Source organism: Talpa occidentalis, unplaced genomic scaffold (genome assembly GCF_014898055.3).
Source record: "Talpa occidentalis isolate TD23 unplaced genomic scaffold, MPIMG_talOcc4v2.1 talOcc4.16, whole genome shotgun sequence".
In the NCBI taxonomy this organism is placed as follows: Eukaryota; Metazoa; Chordata; class Mammalia; order Eulipotyphla; family Talpidae; genus Talpa; species Talpa occidentalis.
Window position 1 is genome coordinate 45,397,337 of NW_023601653.1, and position 22,667 is coordinate 45,420,003.

Below are 22,667 nucleotides of genomic sequence, written 5' to 3' on the forward strand. Positions count from 1 at the left end.
AACTTGGGAGAGCCTCAGTGAGAGTGTATACAATAGTTTTAATTCTCTCTCGCTCTCTCTTTTTTTTAAAAGATTTACTTATGCATACAAGAACTGGGGTATAGGCCAGAGTGCGGGGGGTGAGAGGATTCACCAGAGACAGAGTGGGGAACAGAACAGGCAGATTGACCGAACGAAATACACTGCTGAGGGGAGCAGCGGACGAGTCAGGAGAGGTCTGCTGTGCCATGTGGGTAGCTCCCTGGCCAGGGATTGAACTTGTGCTACAGTTGCTGTCGATAGTGTCATAGGTTGTGTCTGAACTTGTACCACCAGGGAGGCCTCAGTTTTAATTTTCTTTTGAGCGAAGGGAATTGTTTGTTTTTATTTGTTTTTTTAAAATGGTAATTTTTTTTAAAGATTCATTTTTATTTATGCATACATACAAGAACAGGAGTGTAGATCAGAGTTGTGGGGCATGAGAGAATTCACCAGAAACAGAGTAGGGAACAGAACAGACAGATCCACTGAAATACACTGCTGAGGGGAGCAGTGGGCAAGACATGAGAGGTCTTCCTCCCTATGTGGGTCAGCTTCCTGGCCAGGGATCAAACTCATGCCGCAGTGGCTGGTGATATCTTGATAGTTCTGAGACTTTAATCCCTGTTCCACCAGGGAGGTCTGGGAAACTTGAACTATTGATGCTCACTGAAAGTGATTTTCTGTGCTCTATTGCCGTGGTTCCTTCCTATCAGTGCCCCAACCATCTGAACAGGTGCAGTGGCATAGGTCTGTGAAATAATTAGGCACCTAATCATCAGAGGTAAAAAATTAGGATTACACCCAGCTTCTTGCAGGATTGGTATAAAGCCAGTTTGTTAAGAAAACCCGTTATTACAACTCGTTAAAAACTAAGTATGAAGATGTAAAAGAACATATAAATTATGGAGCAAAAACATCCCAAGAGAAGTCTCCAGCAGAACTCTGGAATATACCTGGAGAGGAGTTTAAGGGAATAGTGATAACCGTGCCTGCTGAATTAAAAAAACCCTGGATGATATAAAACAGGAACACAACACAGATTGAGAAAATATTAGACTGCCACAGCTAGAACTAGTTCAAAAAATGCTATAACTGAATTAAATATAATCGAGTACCTCAACAGTAAACTAAGGCAAATAATGGAGAGAATTAATTTGAAAGCACAGCAGAGTGGCAGAGAACATACAGACAGAACAGCCAAGAGAAAAGAAGAACAAAACAAAACAAAAAAAAGAAAGCAGTGTAAGAGCTCTTAAAGAGAAATAACATCTGTATCATGGGGGACCCAGGGAGAAAAGAGGAAATGCACAGAAAATTTATTTAAAGAAGTTATTGCTGGGCTTCCCCGTTGGTGCAGCGGTTGAGTGCTGGGTTGCAAAGCTGCCCACAGCCTCTGCAGTGCCGGTTCAATCCCCGGCCACCGGCGAGGGTCCCACATGGCATGCAGACCTCTCCTGCCTCCCGCTGCTCCCCTCAGCAGTGTACTTCGGTCCTTCTGCCTGTTCTGTTCCCTGCTCTGGCTCTGGTGAATTCTCTCACTCCCCTGTGCTTCTGACTGTACCCAGTGCTTGTAGAAATAAATAAATAAATATAAATAAATAAATAAATAAGAAATATTGCTGAGAACTATTTCAATCTTGGAAATAAAGCAGATGTCTTGATATAAGAGACCCAAAAAATTCCAAACAAAATTATAGTAGACTGATGCACTCTTAAGATTATTTTAATAAACTGTTACAAGTCATTGACAAGGATAGACTACTAAAGGCATCAAGAGAAGCATTAGTTGTAAGGGAATAACAATTAGATGGCTCACAGATTTTTAAGTAGAAACTACAGGCAAGAAGGGAATGGCATGCAATATTTAAAGTATTCTGAGAGACTTCCAGCATAGAATGCTTTATCCTGCAAGATAACTATTCAGGGCCTCCCCTGGTGGCGCAGCAGTTGAGCACTGGGCTGCGAAGCTGCCCACAGCCTCTGCAGCGCCTGTTTGATCCCCAGTCACTGGCGAGGGTCCCACATGGCACGGTAGACCTCTCCTGCTGCTCCCACTGCTCCCCTCAACAGTGTATTTCAGCAGTCTGTCTCTTCTGCTCCCTGCTCTGGCTCTGGTGAATTCTCTCACCTTCCTGCGCTTCTGACTGTACCCAGTGCTTGTATAAATAAATAAAAAATTAAAAAAAAACTATTTTAAAAAAGATAACTATTCAGTGGAAATTTATGTAAAAAAATATATTTGATGTTTTTTCAAGTTAAATTAGTTTATTTTTGCATATTAAGTAAAAAAATACTATTTGTGACTTTAAATCTTTTCATTTTTTTAACCAAAATCTTTGATTCCAATAGGCATAAAACTTTACTATTTTAAAACGTTTTAGTATCTATTTTTGATATGTGCTTTTGTGATCTTGATTTCTTATCAGATTTTCTGAAATATTAACTGAAAAAATTAGTATCGTTTATCCTAGTAGTTCAGAGAATGACAACTAACTGTGATTGCTACTAGTAGATTGCTACTAACTGTGGAAATCTTTGAAAAGATTACTAAAAAATAAATTGAATTTATTGCTTCATCTTAGATGTAGTCTGCTTGTTGTGTTCAAATCTGACTTACTGCTTGTGTAAAGATACTATATTTTTAAACTTAGTTTTTCTTTGCTTATTATAACCAGCTCTGAAAATACTTGGTTTTGCTTTTGATGAAAGAATATCAAATATTGATTCAAAACAGATAAACACATGCAGTTTGCAGCAACATGGATGGAGCTGGAAGGGATCATGCTCAGCGAAATAAGCCAGAAAGAAAAAGAAAAATACCGGATGGTCTTACTCATAGCAGGAATCTAGAAAACTTAAATAAGAGACCAGGAAAACGAATAACTATAAGAAAGAAAATATCAAAATCAGCAAACAACTATGAACCAGAGACACTCTATGGCGGATGGGGGGCGGGGAAAGGAAGGCGTGGGGTCAAAATAAGGGGGTTGTAATTGTATGGGGAATATAAAAAATAAAATTTAAATTTAAAAAAAGATGATGATAAATATAATACAAAAAATATCAAATATTGTATGGACTGTGCTTTTACTAGAAAAAGATATAAAGTATTAGAATATTAAATTAAAAATGCCTATGATTTCATTTTGAAGTTGATATTGAAGGTACCTTTAAGTGATTTGTAAGTTATGCAGGGAAAATAAAATAATAGTGTTTTGAACTAATAGAGAATCAAAGCAATAGTGTTAGAAGGAAAGACTTCCTTTAAATTATGTTGGAAGGCATTAATGTTTTTAAAAATTACGTGAACACAGTCATAATTCAAAAAGAGAACTTCAGCTTGTTATAGAAACTTAGTTCCTGTCTTTTCCCCTATAGATTGTGATGCTCATTAGGAAAGTTGAATCAACAATTATATTGAATAATGTTAAAATGCAGCTTTATTTCAATTAAAAAAATCAGTTCTATTGAAGCAAAATCAGTAATAAAACTGATCTTAAACAATTCAGTGTCTTGAAATGCATTTAGGATACTAAAGAATAAACAGTATACATTATAGACTGGATCTGTTTTGCTTTTTGTGATGAATTGGATGTTTTCTCAGAATGTTTTATTAACAGGGATATCTATGTTTATTAAGACCACATGAATGGACAGATATTTTTAAACAGTCATATTGGTCTGACTAACTTTTTTTATTATAAATTGTAATAATTATTGCTAAATTTGCCGAGTTTGATTTGTTCAGGGATTGAAAGCATTAAACATTATGTACCGTTGAGGGAGATGAACAACTTGTATGGCCTTTCAACTTTCTGATCGACACCTTACAACTCTCATTGTGCCTCAGATCTTGATGGTGGCACTTTAATGGCATGTTACTGTGATTTTAAGATTTTGAGTGAAAGCAAATGGTGGGAAAGAAGAATGTAACTTTGTACAAAATAAAGTGTGCACTTTTTAAATTTAATTTTGTTGCATAATAGGTGATTTTATAGAAAGAATTGGAAGTGAAACAAATCTTAACTTTTTTAATTTTATTTTTAGCTCGACAGCTGGTCATTCCTACAAACATTTAATTATTCCTTATACCCAATAACTTTTCCAAGTCAGAATGCAGCAGAATGGAAAAAACTCTTTAAACCATGTGCTTCCCAGAGATTGTTCTTGCCGGTAAGTTTTATTCCTCAGGGGTTTTTTTGGTTTGTTTTTTCCTTTTTAACTTGTGCCATGCTTTTACACAGGTGAAGTAGTGAAGAGTTACATATGAATTCAGTTAAATAAATAGACATATGCAACATGTATGATTTTCCTGTTGAATATTAGAAAAAAATTTCTCATGGAACAAGTAAAAGCTATGATAAAAGCATCTGTGAAAGATGAAAAATGTAATTTCTGTGGCAGTATTATGGGCATACTTTGGAGATGCTGGTTTGTTTCCAGACCATTGCAGTAAAGCGGTTGCACATTTTTGGGTTTATGTTCACACTATATTGTATTAAGTGTGCCGTGACAGTAGGTCTAGAAGCACAAAGTACATCCTGTGATTAAAGGTGCCACAGAGATGTGTGAGCACGTGCTGGTGGGAAAATGGGGCTGCTGCCAGGCTGCCACGAATCTTTAGTTTTGAAAAGTGCAATGTGAAGAGTAAGAAAGTGAGGGCATTTCTTACATTTTAATTTATTCAGTTGCTCTAAGAACTTTTACTTCTAAGAGGGTATTGAGGTTTGGGGATCTTAGGGGAGCTAGGACTGTTTCCAGCAGAGCTCAGAAACAGGCATACCCTCAAGTTGTAGGCTACGTCTATAATTTGGGGGAGGGACAGATAGCACCATTAACTATCGATGTTTTAAACCAAGTCAGTCAACCTTTTCTAACTGACTTTTTTTATTTTTTAAAGATTTATTTATGCATATAAGAACTGGGATATAGGCCAGAGGTGTGGGAGGTGAGAGGATTCACCAGAGACGGTGGGGAGCAGAACAGGCAGATTGACTGAAACACACTGCTGAGGGGAGCAGCAGGCAGATAAAAGAGGTCTGCTGCGCTATGTGGGTCAGCTCCCTGGCTGGGGATCAAACTCAGGCCCCAGTGGCTGGCAGTAGCTTGATAGCACTGAGACTTTAACCCTTATGCCACCAGGGAGGTCCTTAACTGACGTTTTTTAAAAGAGAAACAAAATTTAAGGTGTGTGGGGGGTGGGAACCATTTATTCAACGTGGCTGTTCTTAGTGATAGTATCTGGTGATAAACCCTGATTTCTTTTCATATAAAAATATTCAAAAACATTTTGACTTGATTGCACCCACAATTTTAAAATTCACAGTAATTGTTAGGACCACTATAATGTTTAAAATAATGGAGCCGGGCCTCCCCGGTGGCGCAGCGGTTGAGCGCTGGGTTGCGAAGCTGCCGGCGACCTCTGCGGCACAGCGGTTCGATCCCCGGCTGCTCCCCGGCCACCAGAGGAGGGTCCCACATGGCGCGCAGACCTCTCCTGCCGCCCGCTGCTCCCCTCAGCAGTGTACTTCGGTCCTTCTGCCTGCTCTGCTCCCCGCTCTGGCTCTGGTGAATTCTCTCACCCTCCCGCGCTTCTGACTGTATCCAGTGCATGTACAAACCAAACAAAAAAAAAAACAAACAAACAAATAAAAAATAAAAAAGACATGCCTCTAGAAAATTAAAAAAATAAATAAATAAATAAAATAAAATAATGGAGCCTTCCTGGTGGCGCAGGGGTTAAAAAGAAAATGCTACCAAGCTGTTGCTAGCCACTACAGCATGAGGTTCAATCCCCGGCCAGCCAGGGAGCTGACCCACATGGCACAGCAGATCTTTCTTGTCTCAGATGCTACTTCCCTCAGCAGTGGGTTTCAGTACATCTGCCCGTTCTGCTCCCCACTCTGTCTCCGGTGAATCCTCTCACCTCCCACACCTCTGGCTTACACCCTAGGTCTTGTATGCATAAATAAATAAATCTTAAAAAATGAAATAGTTAGTAGTATTAGAAATATTAATTCAAGATGTTCACAGTGTTTGGAAAGTATATCAATAAGGGGGAATAAACACGAGTTACTTATTAAATGGATTAAAACTATTAGCATTTTAATATTATAGTGTGTTGAATCCAGATGTCAGAGTTAATACAAGATTTTGATAGCTAAACTGTCTGACCAGCATTTTTTTTGCTGTGGTTAAAAAAATTTAGATGCTGGGATCACTCTTACTCTTCCTTCCATTGTAAGGAACCCACAAAAGGGCTTACTAAGGCTGGTGTAGGCTTTATAAGGTTTCTTTAAAAAATTATGTTGACTCACTGCAGTGTCACATTCATTTAATTAATACTTGAGTGCCTGTTTTCTGCCAAACATCTGTACTGAAGTGCTGGGCCAGAGAAACAAATGAAATAACCTTAAAAAAAGAGAGAAAGAGAGAAATGAATGAACCAGACCAATTTCTTTTTTCATAGAGCTAATTTTCCGATGTGGGAGATAAACTTTAAACCCAATATGACATTAAATAAACTCAGATATGTTACTAAAAAAGCGGTAACAGGAGAAAGAAGCATAAATTAAGCCATTTTTCTTTCAGTTTCTTCCTGCACTGTTAACACATATAATTATTGCTGTTGTGACATGAAATTTGCTGGATCATTTAATGATGTAATGGAGTTGTTAAATAAATAAAATATTGAAACCTGTCCAGTGGTTCTCATACTTTGCTGTTACATCTGTATTTTTCTTTTTCTTTTACCAGTTTTAAATAAGTTGATGCAAATAAACTTTTACAGTTTCTCTTTATTTAAAATAGCTGGGGAGAGATGGTGGGGTCTGACTTGAGTAGGGAGCACATTGCCAAGAAACCCAACTCCCCCCTTAAGCTCAGGCATTAAGCAGCCACCTCTCTTGGCTGGCCACATGCAGGCTGGTCTGCCTGGGGGAATCTGCTGGGCTACCTAGTCAGGGAGCCAGTACTCAGGGAGGTCGTCCCCCCTCCTGCCAGGCTGTGGCCCTTCCGAGCACGGACAAAGCACTGCCTCTTCTCCACAGACTAGGAGTTCTTCCTGACTGGAGAGGGTGGGGACCCCCAGGTCTCCCAGCAGCCTCCCTAGAGGCACAGAGGGGATGGGACATCTCCGCTTTCCTGCTTCAGAAGCACTTCAGGGTTGTGTCAGGTGAGGAATGTTGATCCGGAAACATGCTATTCTGGAAGGTACCGACAGAAATCTCAGGCATTGAGAGCAAGTGCCACTTAATTGTACATTTCAGTTTAGTCAGAATCCAATTTGGAGACCTGTTAAAAAGAACCGCAAAGGGCCCTCCCTGGTGGCGCAGCGGTTGAGCGCTGGGCTGCGAAGCTGCCCTCAGCCTCTGCAGCGCTGGTTCTATCTCCAGCCACCAGCGAGGGTCCCACATGGCATGCAGACCTCTCCTGCCATGCCCTCTGCTCCCCTCAGCAGTGTATTTCGTCAGTCTGCCTGTTCTGTTCCCCGCTCTGGCTCTGGTGAATTCTCTCACCCTCCCGCGCTTCTGACTATACCTAGTGCTCGTATAAATAAATAAATAAAAATCTTTAAAAAAACACAAAAAACCCCGCAAAACCAGAGCACTGGCCTCTGCAGCAGGAAGCGTGAGTGTGAAATCTGTGCTTAACCTTTGTCCTTGATGACTGGTCAGCTCATTTAAGTCCCCTGAGCCCACAGTGTTCACCATCTAGGAGCGGGTCTGGCCTGACTTCAGGGCATGGAGGAACAGATGGGAGACCATGAATACCACAGCCGTCGCCACCCCTGGAGCCCCATCACAAGGCAGCTTTTCTTTGCACCTGAAAAAGAATGGGGAGATGGGGACATAAATGAAGACTTATTTTTCTTCCTATCCAGTATTGGGAAAGAAAAAATTAAGGGATCGTTTGCTGATTTTATTAACTTTTTCTATCCAAGACACACGTGCACAGTAGATAGGGAAGCTGAGGGGGGCCCGGAGCTTGAGTGACTTAATCACACACTCCTGCCCCAGAAGTCCTACCTCCTCTCATACATGCTTACTTCAGAAAAGGGCCTTGGCCTCTCTGAGTCTCAGTTTTCTCATCTGTAAATGGAGACAATAGTAGCACCAACCTTTGTGACTGCTGAGAAGAATAAACAGGATAGCAAATATAAAAGTGCTTGGCACTGGATCCAGCATGTTGTGATATATGAGGAACACATCTCCTGTTGCTAGTCTTTTCTCCTTACTGACACTTTATTGTAAATGTTTTCAAATGCAGAGAATTGAAAGAATTGTACAGGACACACCCATACATGTTCCACCCAGATTCTACAATTAACATTTTATTGTTATATATCACATATAATCTGTTCATCTGTCTAGCTCTGTCCACCGAGCAAGCCACTTGTCCTCGATATTTACTATTGTTATGTAACAAATGCCCCTCAAACATACTGACTTAAAACAGCTATTTTGTTATGCTTAAAAAAGTTGATGAAAAGAACTCATGTAAACTATGTGAAATCCTTCCATCAAAATAATCAGAAAATTACTGATGTGATTGTTATTCAACCTTATGTCTTATCTCTAGTTTTATGGGGTGTTTCTGAGTCTGCTATAGGTACTTTCTGTAAACATCCTGTAATCTAAAATAGGCTTAGATTAGTCTCATCACTGACTCCTACTAATAAACTGCAATAAGCAGTAAATCTAAATTTGTAGGAGTCAAATTCAAAAGCCCAGGGGAGAGGCAGAGATAATTACCCTTGAAAGTCCCTGGAGAAGGCATATATTAGAGATTTGACATATCTCATAAAATAACAACCTGGCCAGTCTTTTTTCCCAAGACAAGTCTTTGTCCTTGCTAAGTGCACATTTTCTTTGATTTTTTGGGAGACAGCACAGTGACAGGAAGAGCAGCACGCTGAAGCTAGATGATATGGGTTGGCTCCATCCTTCCCTAGTTGAGACCAAAGTGATAGACAAGTACCAGCCATTAATGTTACAAGTTATTATAAGTTAATATGTTCACTAGATCTTCATTTATATTGGCTTATTTCTGTATTTATGTCAGGAAATTAGGATTTGATTGTATAAGTTCTCTTAATGTTACTTTTCATTATGAAAATCATTTCTTCCCTGATCTTTGTGGATATTGCTTATATTTTATTTTTCTTTGAATAATGTCGTTTCTAATGTGATTTTATAGTTTTTTCTTTTGTGAACATTAAGATAAAGATTAACATAGTATTTACACTGTTGTAAGAAATGACAGGTTTAGGAAAAAATACTGTTTAAAAATATAAGTTAGCTTATGTCTTAGGTATCTTTCATAATCAATGTCTTTTATGTTTTATATTAAATGCATAGAATTCTAGTTAATGATTCAAATCTCTCTCCTCATAGTTAATCCTGAAAGAAGTTGACTCATTATTGTATGTCGACACTGATATCCTGTTTTTACGGCCCGTGGATGATATTTGGTCTTTGCTAAAGAAATTCAATTCCACACAAATTGCTGCCATGGCACCAGAACATGAAGAGCCTCGGATAGGCTGGTATAACCGCTTTGCCAGGCATCCTTACTATGGCAAGACTGGGGTGAACTCCGGGGTCATGCTGATGAATATGACCAGAATGAGAAGGAAGTATTTCAAGGTAAGTCACTGATACAGTAGTTGTGTAACATTTCTTTCTCTCTCCTTCAGGTTGTTTAGTTTCCAACCTAGAACTGTTCAGAATTTTCCCACTGATCTGTGATAATCGAAGAGAAGTGTGTTCTCATGAAGCTCTTTATTAGAGTGGAAAGTAGCTAGTTCAGACCAGAAGGCATCGCAGGGCATAGGTGAAAGCGCCCTAAGCATGGAGCATCTTCCTAGTCTGCTGTCCGGAGCGGTGGTGATGGTTTGCGGTTGTGCAGCTGTAGAGTGGTTGACTCTGAAGTGTGCTGTATCTTGGGGGACTCTGTGACCTGGTGGCTTGGTTCAAACCTTGGTCCTGGGACCTTGTATATGTTTGAAAGTGTCTGGGCTTCAGTTTTCTGTGAAATGAGGATTATAGATAATAGTACCTGCCTCCAGGGCCTGAGTGAGGACCTTCTGAATTGAGACAGTCCCAACACAAAGTAAAGGTGTTGGCTGTTTCGGTGCAATTAAAATCGTTAACATAGAAGATAGTGTAAAATAATAAAATAACCTAAAAAAAAAAAAAAATCCCTGCATGTTTCTTAGCTCTGAGTTTGTGGAGTCAGTGGAAGTTAGATTGTTTAAGTTCTCTAACTGTCCATTCTGAATACGTGAGTACGTTGTGCTGTTTACCAGTTTCATGTCAGTGAGTCTTACGTGCTGAATTTTAACTCACTGTAGTTTATGGATTCTGGAGTCAAAATGTTTGATTTTATGTTTAGCTTTGCCACCTGTGTACTGGTTGTCAGTTTAAAAGAGGTCCTTTTAAAATTCTTAGGTCAGAGCAGGGCACATAACAGGCAATTAAATGTTAACTCAAAGTAGTGACTTATGAGTACCCATATGGCCTTAATGTTTATCCTTTTAAATCTAGTTATGGCTAAAATAAACATTAAAGGACAGTACGTCTTTCATGAGCTGAGTATACAAGTTTGCGTGCATGTATTTACCACATTTGTATTTGTCCCATGAATTAGAATTTGTACCATTATTTATTTATTATTATTTTCTACATCTCTGATTTAATTTTTACCTTATTTAGTGTTATCCCCTGTTAATATTTGGTGGTGTTCTTGATTGTTCTTGATGTTTTTGGTATAGGTGGTAGTACTGTTTGCAGCCATCACCACCCATCTACGTTGATATTTTGTCTTAGGACAGATTATGCATATCCTCTGTAAATATAAAAACTTTTTTTTTTAATACTTCCATTTTCTGAGACTTTCTCAGATCTTGATTTCATTTCAGTTTTGTTTCCCATAAATGAATGTATTAATGAAGCCAGTGTAACCTGTGTTGTCACCTAATAGGGAACTAATTTCTTATATTATGCAATTTGTAAATACATCTTGAGTTTTAAGAACTCATGTAATTCATCAACCATAAAGTTTTACCAAATAAAATAGATCTAATTCCATGAGTTTCTTTCTTTTCTGATTATTGACTTGGGTATGCAGAGTAATATTATACCAGAAGATGGTGCTCTAAGATTATCTGCTAAGGAAGGATTTAAGTTCTCAGTAATTCATTTGAGATTCATAGAATTATGAATAGTGTTGCAAAGAACCTTAGCGATAATTTAGTAATAACATTATTTGATTAAAAAAATTAAAAATAGAGCGATGTAGTTCAAACCTATGATTATTTTTTACTTAATCTTTTACTTAAATGTCATTCTTCAATATTGTAACAGTTTCTTTTTTTTCCCTTTTATTTTTGTATGGTCTTTCCTAAATTTCAAGCTTTGATTTTCTTCACTTAATGAGGAAATTCTTATTTTCCTGCTTGGAATATGAGGAATGTAGTTAACATGCTCAGTGATTTATCTCAGAGCCATCCTTTCAGTAGTTTTTTAAAAAATAATTTGCTAAGTGAAATTTATTCTTGTTGTTTTTCCAGATTTTTTTGGGAGGGGCTTGATTATTTTTAATTACTGCACTGCATTCTGAGAGACTTCACCTAAGGGTAATATAATTATAGAAGACCATACTTAGTTTAAGTACAAACATTTTTTTCTCAGAAAGTCTGGCTCTTTCTCTCTTGAAGGACGTTGTTTATACCTCCATTGAGTCTGTGATGTATCATAGAGTAGTTCATGACAGTGCTTTGTGAACCATGAAGAAGGATTACTTTTTTAAAAACTTCTAATCTGTCATGAGCCACTGCTTTTGAAAAAGTAATATAAATAAATTAATAGAAAAGCATTAGATTACATAGACACAATTATTCTGTTAAATTGCTTAAGCGTTTCCAAACTTACTCTTAATTTCTGTTCTTAATCTTATTAGATGTGAAAAATTCTCTGGTTGATATTCTGTGAACTGCACTATGAGGAGTACAAGTTTAGGCGAGAGCTTTTAAGAGTCCTAAAAGGCTTCAATGTCATTCTTCCCTGCCTACCCCAGATTCTCACATCCAGAGTGCTCTTTCTACTCTAGTTTTTTTGGGTACTTGACTTTGTGTTTTTAAATAATGAGCCATGAGCTACCCCATTGAGGCTGAAAAGGCCCCTGAAGAAATTCAATATCTGTATTTGATTTTTAAAAAAGATTAAAATATAAATTAATGGAACATTAAGATGTTTATCTTAGCTCAAAAGGCAGCATTGTACTTAGTGGGGAAACAGGAGACGCTTTCCAGTTAAAGTCAAGACCAAAGTGGTCTTGATTTTCACAGCTATCACTTGACACTGCATCAGGGGTTCTCAGCCCTGATGAATGACAAGCCCCGTGTTAGACATGTGACAGAACAGGTAGAAACATTAGAAGATAAGATCATCGCTACATGCTGTTGACATCTCTCTAAACTGAAAAACCCAGAATAACATAATTACAAACTATAATGAACTATGAAGTATATGGCTAATTTGAAAATTAAAGTATAGGAATCCCAATTTTTCCAAGGAAAGACAAACTAGTGTTTTTGCTGACTGACCCAGTAGTAGTTCTCCTGTGGCAGAGCATCATATGACAACCTCCTGAAACTGTGATGATGTGTAGACCTCTCAGTTAATCAACACCCACACCTAGGATAGTTTTTGTGCTGGCATAATTCCAACTCTGTGATAGCAAAGCCTAACGTCTTCAAAATGAGTCGGATGAGTCTGTCCCTCCTGTAAGTACTTCAGTTGCGTGAGAGACTCCAGGGGCACAATGGAGCGCTTTTCTGGAATGTAATCTTCAAGACTGCTAGCCATGCCGCTGGATGGGGAGACTTGTGAGACTCTTATGTCCTGCTGGAAGGGGTCCAGTTACTTTTCCTAACAAATCTGTGTGTGTGTCATTTGTGATGCCTGTTTATAGGCTCTTGAATTTTGTAATATACAAATAACATCCTTTTAGAAGGCTCCATTTAAAATGGTGTTAAAATAGGTACTATACCAAAGAACAAACTTGAAGGAAATTGGCAAGATAGATAGGAAGAAAGTTTTAATATGCTAATGAGAGGACAGTTGAAAACTTGAAGATAGAAAGTGATACATGTTCTTGGATGAGAACAGCTTATAAAGAGGCCAGTTATCAATGAGAATTGTAAACTATAAATATACACAAAATGGATACTTTTCTACTTCATCTCTATACGATGTAATTTTTGTCCGGCATATTGTTTTTTACTATTTACCTTTATTTTTATGTGTGTATTTTTTTTTTTTTTGGCTAGATTTATCTATTTCAAATGATCTTTGAAATAAATGCCAATTTAAAAGATTAGCAAATCAGTTTAAGAATAATAGTGATCCTGGCACCAGAAACAACAGTTAACACGGAGTATGTACTGTGTGCCAGGTGCTTTCTGAGGTGCTCTTAGGTTTCTGTTGACAGCCCTCAGCAGCTCTATAGCACAGTCTCAGACTCGGTTACTGAAACCATCTGCATTTTACGATGAGGGCACAGCAAAAGTGCTTAAGCTTTCATGTACTTTCCCTTTCTTTCTTGACTTACTAGTTTTATCACTGCTAAGTACAGCTTTGGAGATCTTCTGCTATTTTTTCCACGCCTGCTGGACATCCTTCCTCGGTTTTAGGGGTATGATACCAAGAAAAATTTGCCTTTTTCTTTGTTGGCCTGCCATAATTGCTGTGGGAGGAATGGGAACTATCAAGGTGCTGCTGTTTTAAACTGGATGTCTGAGGGTCTTTTGAATGCATTTCCAAACAGAATGATATGACGACTGTCCGATTACGATGGGGGGACATCCTTATGCCCTTGCTTAAAAAATACAAGTTGAACATCACATGGGGTGATCAAGATCTGCTGAACATCATATTTTTTCATAATCCAGGTAATCATTTAAATTTTATTCTTTGCATTTAATTTATAGTAGGGCATAGGTAATATTTAGTAAAAAATGAAGAAATGTATTTGATTTTAGCTTATATCAGTGGTTATTACTATTTATATTTAAGACAGTAAAACATTTTTAAATATTGATTTATTTGGGCAGTAGCTAAATGCCAAACATGTTTCACTGTTTTGAATTTTATCTTGTAAGAGTTGTGTTTTTAAACTACATCTTTTGGAAAAGTGTTAAATCTGTGAAATTAGGGTTATTTGCTTCATTGTTTTGTCTTTCTTCATGCAGAAAGCCTTTTTGTTTTTCCATGTCAATGGAATTATCGACCAGATCATTGTATATATGGAAGCAATTGCCAAGAAGCAGAAGAAGAAGGAATCTTTATTCTTCATGGGAACAGAGGTGTTTACCATGATGATAAGCAACCAGCATTTAGAACTATTTATGAAGCACTCAGAAATGTAAGCATTTGTCTGTGTGTCTATGTGTATAAGTACTTCCAAGCCTATAGAGAGAGTTATAAGAAAGAACAGTACAAAGAATTAAGAATTTGGCATCATTTACTCAAGTTTATCAGTTATTGATGACGTAGTTTTTGGAGATGATGGGTTTAGAGAGTGAGATCCTTGGGTTTACTTGGGGAAAGTTTCACCAGAGCTCCCCTTTCAACGGCATGCAGTGAGTTTCTCAGGCGAGTTTAGTCTCTACAGAAGAGAGACGTTAGTTATATTTAAAAAAGCAGATTTATTAGAAAAAGGGGACAGAAGAATAAAGTACACTTGTATAGACACAAGCGGGCAGAAAGAGCTGCCCTGAAAGGGACAGGTTTGCTGAGAGAGGCCTGCATGGTTGCAGACAAGCAGCCTTGAGGAGAGCAGCCTCTGCTGAGGGAGGTCAGAGAAGAGAAGTCCAGCATGGTACAGGTCACGGGGCAGGCAGGAAGGCTGCTGCCCTGTGGAGGTGGGCACAAGCACCAGTGCACAGGAGGACTGCTGCCCTGTGCTATTACAGAGTGCTATTACAGAGTCTATACTGATATCGTCGTCTTCTCTTTGGGAGGAGCTCACTGCTTTGTGCAGTGGACTGATTGCTGCTGATTTTGGATAACTACGCAGAATCAGAAAGGGGTGGGAGATTCCAAAATGGGCCCAATCTCTAGATCTTTACCCTCAGGTCTGTGCTCTCAAAGCTTCCTACAGTATTCTGATACCTGCTTAGGTCTTATGCTTGTAATAAGGCACTGGCGCCTAAGCTGGGTTAATGGTCATGTTAATCCCCTCTACCCCCACTTCCTTGTGTGTCAGGTTTTAGTCTTGTGGTGCCTCCTTTAAGTTTAGGTTTTCTATTCTTTCCTCTATCATTAGTATTTACCCTATATGCTTTATCATTGCTTTTTTCCTTTCTCTCTCTCTCTACACACACACGCACGCACGCACGCACGCACGCACGCACACAATTTTTTCCTGGAACATTTGAATGTTGATTGTATGGACTGTGCTCTTTTACCCCTAAAATCTTTAGCGTAAAGAACAAATTCTTTTTTTAAAGCTTTCGTTCAGAAGCATTTTTTTACTTTTAAAGATTTATTTATACAAGAACCAGGGTACAGGCCAGATGTGCGGGAGGGTGAGACGATTCGCCAGGACAGAGCGGGGACCAGAACAGGCAGACTGACTGAAACACACTGCTGAGGGGAGCAGCAGGTGAGACAGGAGAGGTCTGTGGTGCCATGTGGGATTCTCCCTGGCAGGCCAGGATCAAACCCACACTGCAGAAGCTGCAGACAGCTTCATAGCGCTGCACTCAACCGCCTGCGCCACCAGGGAGGCCCCACCAATTCTTTTTTTAAACACAGTGTAGATAACAAGTTCAAAAATTTAATATTGATACAGCACTTTAATCTACCATCCATGTGTCTTTTCTCACCTATGGTTTAAAACAGTTTCTTGGTCTTTGTCTTCTGTGACTTGGACATATTTAGAGAACAGTGTCCTTTCAATCCCCCCTTTAAACATTCCTTATGATTAGGTTCAGGATCTGCTTCCTGTTCAGAATGGTGGATAAGTGACGTGACGCTGAACTGCCTCTCATTGGTGATGCTGATTTTGATTGAGTTGGAATGTAGTTTGAGTTCCCCACTATTGTAAAGTTACCTTTTTCCCTCTTGTCAGCATTTTATGGGGAGACTGTGAAGTATGTGAGTGCTCTGCTCTCATCAAAATGACCCTACTGGATTTAGCATACATCGTTGGTTCTTGTTTAAACCAGTCTCTTCCCCTTTCTTCTAGTTAAATCCTGTTCCTAACATCAGCACATTTTCTCATTTGCTTAATCCTGTAAGACATTTATTTATTTATTTATTTATTTTTGTGGGACCCTCACCAGTGGCCGGGAACGAACCTGCGCTGCAGAGGCTGCGGGCAGCCTCGCAGCCCAGCTCTCAACAGCTGCGCCACCAGGGGAGGCCAAGACATTTAAATAATGTCCAAAATGTTCCATTTATACCATCACCTTCATTCCTCTCCCTGCAAAAAACCACCCAACTAAAAAAGTTCAGGATTTATTTCCCGTCTTCCCTTCTCTTCTCCCCTGCCCCTTTATCCCCTCCTAAGGGCGCCCATGCAGGGTGTGTTCTCAACACTGTTCAGAAGCTTGGGATTAGTTCTTCCATCCTCTTTTCACTGACATTATGTTACTCATTTGAAATACACAAGGGATCATTTGTGTTAGTATGCTTTCAGTTTTTGTCCTTTGACCCCTTCTGTTCCTGTTGATTTAATTTTAGTTTTTCAGCTATGTGGAATGTTAATATATTGCAAAAGTCAAAACTATATAAAGGTTTATTCTGAATTCTCACTCCCACCCCATCCCTTCCACCTCAAACTTCACCCCAGAGGTTACCAATTTCTGGTCTGTTCTTCCTGTGTTTCTGTTTGTAAGATGAGCAGATTTCTGTGTGTTTTGTAATTGTCTTTTTCTTGCATGGAGGATAAATACTGCTTTTGTTCATTTTTCTCTTTGCTTTTTTCCCACTTAAAATAATCTAGGTAGCTTCCTCATTTTTTTTTTTTTTGTGTGTTACACTTGCAAGTCACTCCCTTTTGTATGTGTACCAGAGTTTATTCAACCAGTCTATTATGTTTGGACATTTTTGTAATTCAAAATAGTGGAATATCAGATTCTGCTGCTGATTTCCCCTCCATGGAAATTGTCTGCATTTCTGTGAACAGTTTGTGAGAACACCTGTTCCCACAGTCTTAGCAGTGGAGTGTATTTGGTTTTTAAAATGTTGGTATTCTCATAGGTGAGAAATGGAATCTTAGTGTAATTTTAATTCATATTCATTTTATGAGTGAGATTGAGTATATTTATATACTGATATATTTGTTTCTGAGCCATTTTATTTTTCTTTTCTGGTGAAATTTTTTTCAAGTCTTTCACCCATTGGGTTTTTACAAATAACTTTATTGAGACATAATTTATATACCATAAAGTTAACCCATTTGAAGTGTATAATTCAGTGATTTGGGGGACGTATTTACAGGGGTATCCACCTAACTTTCATGTAAATATGCTTCATTCTGCTAGATTCTGCCTGATCTTATGTGGCTGTGGAGACAAAACAAAGTACATTATAGGCATGTTTGTTTAGCTAACAAAATGTGGTGGTCAGAGAAGAGTTTGAAGCTCCTCTTTGCTGGATTTTTATCACTGATAACTAAAATCCTCTGACCTAGTATAGCCTCATTAATAGGATAAAAATACCAATAACCTGCTGTGGCAGAGGCTGTACTAGAACTGTGAGAGGCACTTGGCCTGACTGGTCAGAGGGTCATTGATGAGGAGGCATTTGAAGGGAGCACGAGGAAGTTTGCCAAATGGGCAAGAACTGCCTGAGAAAAAGGCTCAGGAGTCATGAAGGATGTGTGGGTGTTGAGCTGTTCCGCTTGGCCTAATGGTGAATAAAGGTGGGAGGTGACAGGGCTGGTGTGGGGCGCAGAGCTGGCGTGCCATGTTAGGTAGTCGTCCACTGTGATAAGGAATTGAAGTTCTCTACTGGAAATTGGTTTTTCTCAGACTTAGTTTTAGACAGTAATCACTGCAGGCTGCAGTTTAGTATATAATTTGCTAAGATTCGTGTCTTGTAAACTTAGCAGACAGGGTTTCTGAATAATCAGTTTATCAGGATATAGCTACACTCACTAAAGAATTATGAAATTTAGTGTTGATGTTCATTTATTTTAATGTGGCAGACCTTGTATGTCTTAAAAAATCAATAGTGTATTTTAATGATGTTTTATCTTGTGTTGTCAGGAAGTGATAAAAATGAAGAAAAGTGCTTTTTGGGGTTCTGAGACTGCAGCATAGAAAAGAAACACATTCCTATAAAAATACGATTTCTTTGTTTCCTTCGAATATAAAAGTTCATTATTAAGGTGTTAAATCTCCCTAGTTTTATCTTTTCTTTGGTTTATAAGTATATACCTTTAAAAATACTGAAGAATGATTTTAAGTTGATTAATTACACTTCATTTTTAAAAAAAATAAATCTCTCATTTTTAAAATGACTTCAAACACTAAATTAATGATTTTTTTGTGTGTGTTTGTTTTGGATCTTTTTATTTTTTTTAAGATTTATTTATTTATTTTATACAAGAACTGGGGTATAGGTCAGAAGCACGGGAGGGTGAGAGAATTCACCAGAACCAGAGGGGGGAGCAGAACAGGCACATGGACCAAAGACACTGCTGAGGGGAGCAGCTGGTGAAGCAGGAGAGGTCCGCTGCGCCATGTGGGTTCTCCCTGACCGGCAGGGAATCGAACTGGTGCTGCAGAGGCTGCAGACAGCTTCACAGTGCAGTGCTCAACCGCTGTGCCACTGGGGAGGCGCGCTCTTTTTTTTTTTTTTTAAAGATTTTTTTTTTTTTTTTTTTGGTGGGACCCTAGCTGGCGGCCGGGGAACAAACCGGTGCTGTAGAGGCTGTGGGCAGCCTCGCAGTCCAGTGCTCAGCCTCCGCGCCACCAGGGGAGGCCCTTAAAGATTTCTTTATTTATACATACAAGAACTGGGGTACGGGCCAGAGGTGTGGGGGGTGAGAGAATTTACCAGAGACAGAGTGGGGAACAGAACAGGTGGACCTACTGAAATACGCTGCTGAGGGGAGCAACGGGTGAGTCAGGAGAGGTCTGCTTTGCCACATGGGTAGCTCCCTGGCTGGGGTTCGAACTTGTGCTGCAGTGGCTGCGGATAGCATCATCGTTTGTGTCTTAACCCCTTGCGCCACCAGGGAGGCCCTGTTTTGGATCTTTATAGCTTGTCTCTATCCATTTTTCAACTTAATGAAGTTTATCAGATTTTATGGTGCTTTTGGTTAGTATTTTTATCTGCCCTTATCTATAATTTAATGAGAAGTGTGATTTTTTAAAGGAGTGCATTCAGACAAAGACATTTATGCAAGTTTCAGACAGAAACTTAGTTTTAGCCATTGAATACAGTGGACAATATGAACTATAAAGCATGTGAACCATTTTTAAATAAAATGCATAGCTGTGCCAGCCAGCAGATCCTTTTTTACAGTCTGTACATGCTTGTTACTAAATATTAGTTCTTGAGTAAGTAAAAAATAGTAAGTTTAAAAATTATAAATTCAAAATGAGAACAAAACATTTTATTGCTCTATATGGTATTTGCTGCTTCAAGTATTTCATTCTGAATTATTGTATTTCTTGGTGTTTCTGTATTAACTTGATTTACTTCATACCCTGCTCATATTTGCATAACTACTTCTGCCAGGGGGTCTTGAATGTTTCCCTTTCCACTACTTCCTACGGCTGTTGGCACATAGCATTTGTTGGATTGAGCTGCCATATTTTGAAAACATGTTCTGTTTTTTGAAAATGCCTTGCATTGGCAGATTGTGGTTACAATAGCATTTCAGTTGATGGTCTTGTATATAAAGCATGACCTTCCTAAAAATTTGTGTCTTGGGAAGTCTTCCTCTACTGCTGAACTGTGGAAATGGTGCTTGGAGGAGGGAAGTGGAAGGTGAAGGTGAGTCACCGCAGCATGAGATAGCAAAGACAGAGGCTTGCACGGGACCTCTGGGTGCAGGTCACATGACCTCTAGGTGGGTCAGGTGTGCACACTTTGGGCCTGGCAGAGGATGCGATATAGGACACGTAAACTGCAGGCTGTCTTCATGAAGGTTGAAGTGTTGGTAGTTTATCAACATCCACAGTGGTCAAATCACTGGTGTTTTATGGTGACTAAACAAGCACTAATTCTTGAGGCACTCTTCCTATTTCAGGAGAATACTCATCAAAAGCTGTCAACTGCAAACACTTGGATTTATACCAAAATGAATGAACTGAATCTCAAGTACTTTATTTGTATCTGAATTAACTTTTAAGCGCCTTTGCTGTTTTCATTTTACTGTCATGCTGGTGTGAGGGAAAGATCACGGTGTAGCCTTCTGTCACTTTAGCTGCCTCCCCACCGCAGGTGTCTAGGTTCAGGGGTTCCTTGAATGGAGTCTTTTAGTTCAGTATCGTTTCATTATAATGTTGATGAGGAAAAAAGAAACCCCTTCTGCCTTCTGCTCAGGCTGTAGTTTCCAAGAATCTGCCAATGAAGTTAAATGAGGATTTCTTGTATGTTTCTTGTACATGTTGAAGTGATTCTTGACAGTATCATGATAAAGGTGAAAAACCTTGATGAAGGTTTCCTGCTTCAACTGGTGGCCATTATTAACTCCAAACAGATCTACATATAAATATAATAACATTTGTTGAAACTCCCCATTGTAAAATGAGCTTCATCTTTCAGCAAGGTTTTTGCCACTGATGTGGTACAGTGTTTTTGTTTATTTGGATGAACAGTGCTGAGTGCTGGTTGAGTGCTTGGAGCTGGGGCGGAATCCTGCCTGGCCCACTTACTTGCTCTGTAGTCATGGGGAAATGATCTCTCACCTTAGTTATTTCATTTCGTTTTATTTGAATTTTTTTTTCCTCCCGCTTAGGTAGCAGAAGGGATGATATATTTTACCAGTGTTATGTTCAGCCAGCTGAGAACAGAACTAGTCCAGAATGTCACAGGTCCAGGGCAAAGGACCAAAAGGGACTGGCTTTGGTGCGAGCCGCCTGGGTCTCTCCAGGGTGGTCCTGGCGCTCAGAGGGTGACAGATGTTCTAGGTTCACTGAGACTTGAGTTCTGGACAGTACTGGCGTGCGTTCCAAGGCATTGTGCCAGCCTGCCTTGTTTCTGCTCCTGTGGCTTCCACGGGAGCTGTCCATTCACTGGGTCATCTGCCTCATCTTTCTTCTGCACGTCAACCAGCTTCTGGGTGTCTTCTTGCTCTGGTATCTCTGGGTCTTCTCTGCTCTCAAACATGTTCTTGCCGCAGCTTGGCATCCCCTGTCTTCATTACTTCTCTGCAGAGCTATCCCTGATCACCCAGAGAGATTGGCCATGACTTTCTCCTTCTTTTAATGTGAGATCATAGTTTCATTCCTTGAAAATACTTGTTGAGCAGACTTTTTGTGAGACTTTTAATGGCGGTTGTCAATGTTAAATGAAGTTGTTTGGATTACAAGTAAATTTATATATATGTATTATATATGATATATATATATCTTACATATTTGTTTTTTTTCTTTCTCTAGTGTTCTTTTGAAGATGACAGCATCCGTTCCTTATTAAACCTATTAGAACTGGAACTACAAAAGACAGTACATACATACTGTGGAAAAATTTACAAAATATTTATCAAACAGCTAACAAAAAGCATAAGAGATCGTTATGATCGACCACCAAAGGAAAGGTGATTCTTGGTGACTGCTAAAATCAAGTGAATTAAAACAAGATATCATAGGATGTGTGTGAAGGAGTAGTCTTGGTTGAAATGTTGGGGAAGGAATTTATTCATCTTCAGAATAATTTTTTCACCTGAAGAAGTTAAATAAGGAATATATTTATATAATGAAGAACAAGATAAAGCCCCATTCAAAGACGTTTTTGATCTATGATGTTTTGTAATGTCATTTTAATATTTTGCTGTCATTCCAATATTGATGAAAACCTTGAGTGGTTGTGGCCTACACACTTGGGTTCATTCTTATTCTCCAGTGAACAAGAACAGTCCAGGTGTATGGAAAGATGTACCTCATGCATGGTGGAAACACTCAAGCTGTGAGTAGAGCAATAATTTTATGTCAGCACTAACCTCACTTTAAAAGTGTGAGAAGCCAGTTGTTTACAGGAGCAGAAAAGGTTCTCTTTCTAAAGAAATGTGATGTGACCGCTGTAGATATTGACAATCTTTGTGCCTTTATGCATTTCATCTCTGTTTTAAGATATTTTTTTGTGACAATCATGTTTAAGATAATTTCTAGATTCTAAGTAAGCTGCACATTTAAATTGAGCTATATAAGAAAGGGAATGCAGTGAAGTTTTTGTTTCTCTGTGTTTATGAAATGTAGTATTTTCTTTTTGTGTATTCTAAAATGTCTTGCCAAAATGAAAATTGAAGATTGTTCAACAGGTGTTTTGGGAAATTTTTTATTTTCCAATTTGTGGGACTGTAAATGAAGACTTTCAGCTTTACTGGGCATTCTGGAAACAAAAACTACTATGCTGATAATAAAATGAGGATCTGAATAGTATGCTTACGATGGCAGAGAG

At 38.8% G+C, this 22,667-nt stretch overlaps 1 protein-coding gene across 2 annotated transcripts in view; it reads left to right on the plus strand.

Moving 5' to 3' along the window:
• Nucleotides 1–22,350, plus strand: part of GXYLT1 (glucoside xylosyltransferase 1) — a 43,923-nt gene extending 21,573 nt beyond the window's left edge. For both annotated transcript variants that reach the window (XM_037514138.1, XM_037514139.2), the window contains 5 exons: nt 4,069–4,194; nt 9,417–9,668; nt 13,852–13,975; nt 14,276–14,448; nt 21,650–22,350. In XM_037514138.1, coding sequence (XP_037370035.1) covers nt 4,069–4,194; nt 9,417–9,668; nt 13,852–13,975; nt 14,276–14,448; nt 21,650–21,811 — 837 coding nt within the window. In that variant the 3' untranslated portion in view covers nt 21,812–22,350. The remainder of the gene's footprint in view (nt 1–4,068; nt 4,195–9,416; nt 9,669–13,851; nt 13,976–14,275; nt 14,449–21,649) is intronic.
• The last annotated feature ends 317 nt before the right edge of the window (nt 22,351–22,667 follow it).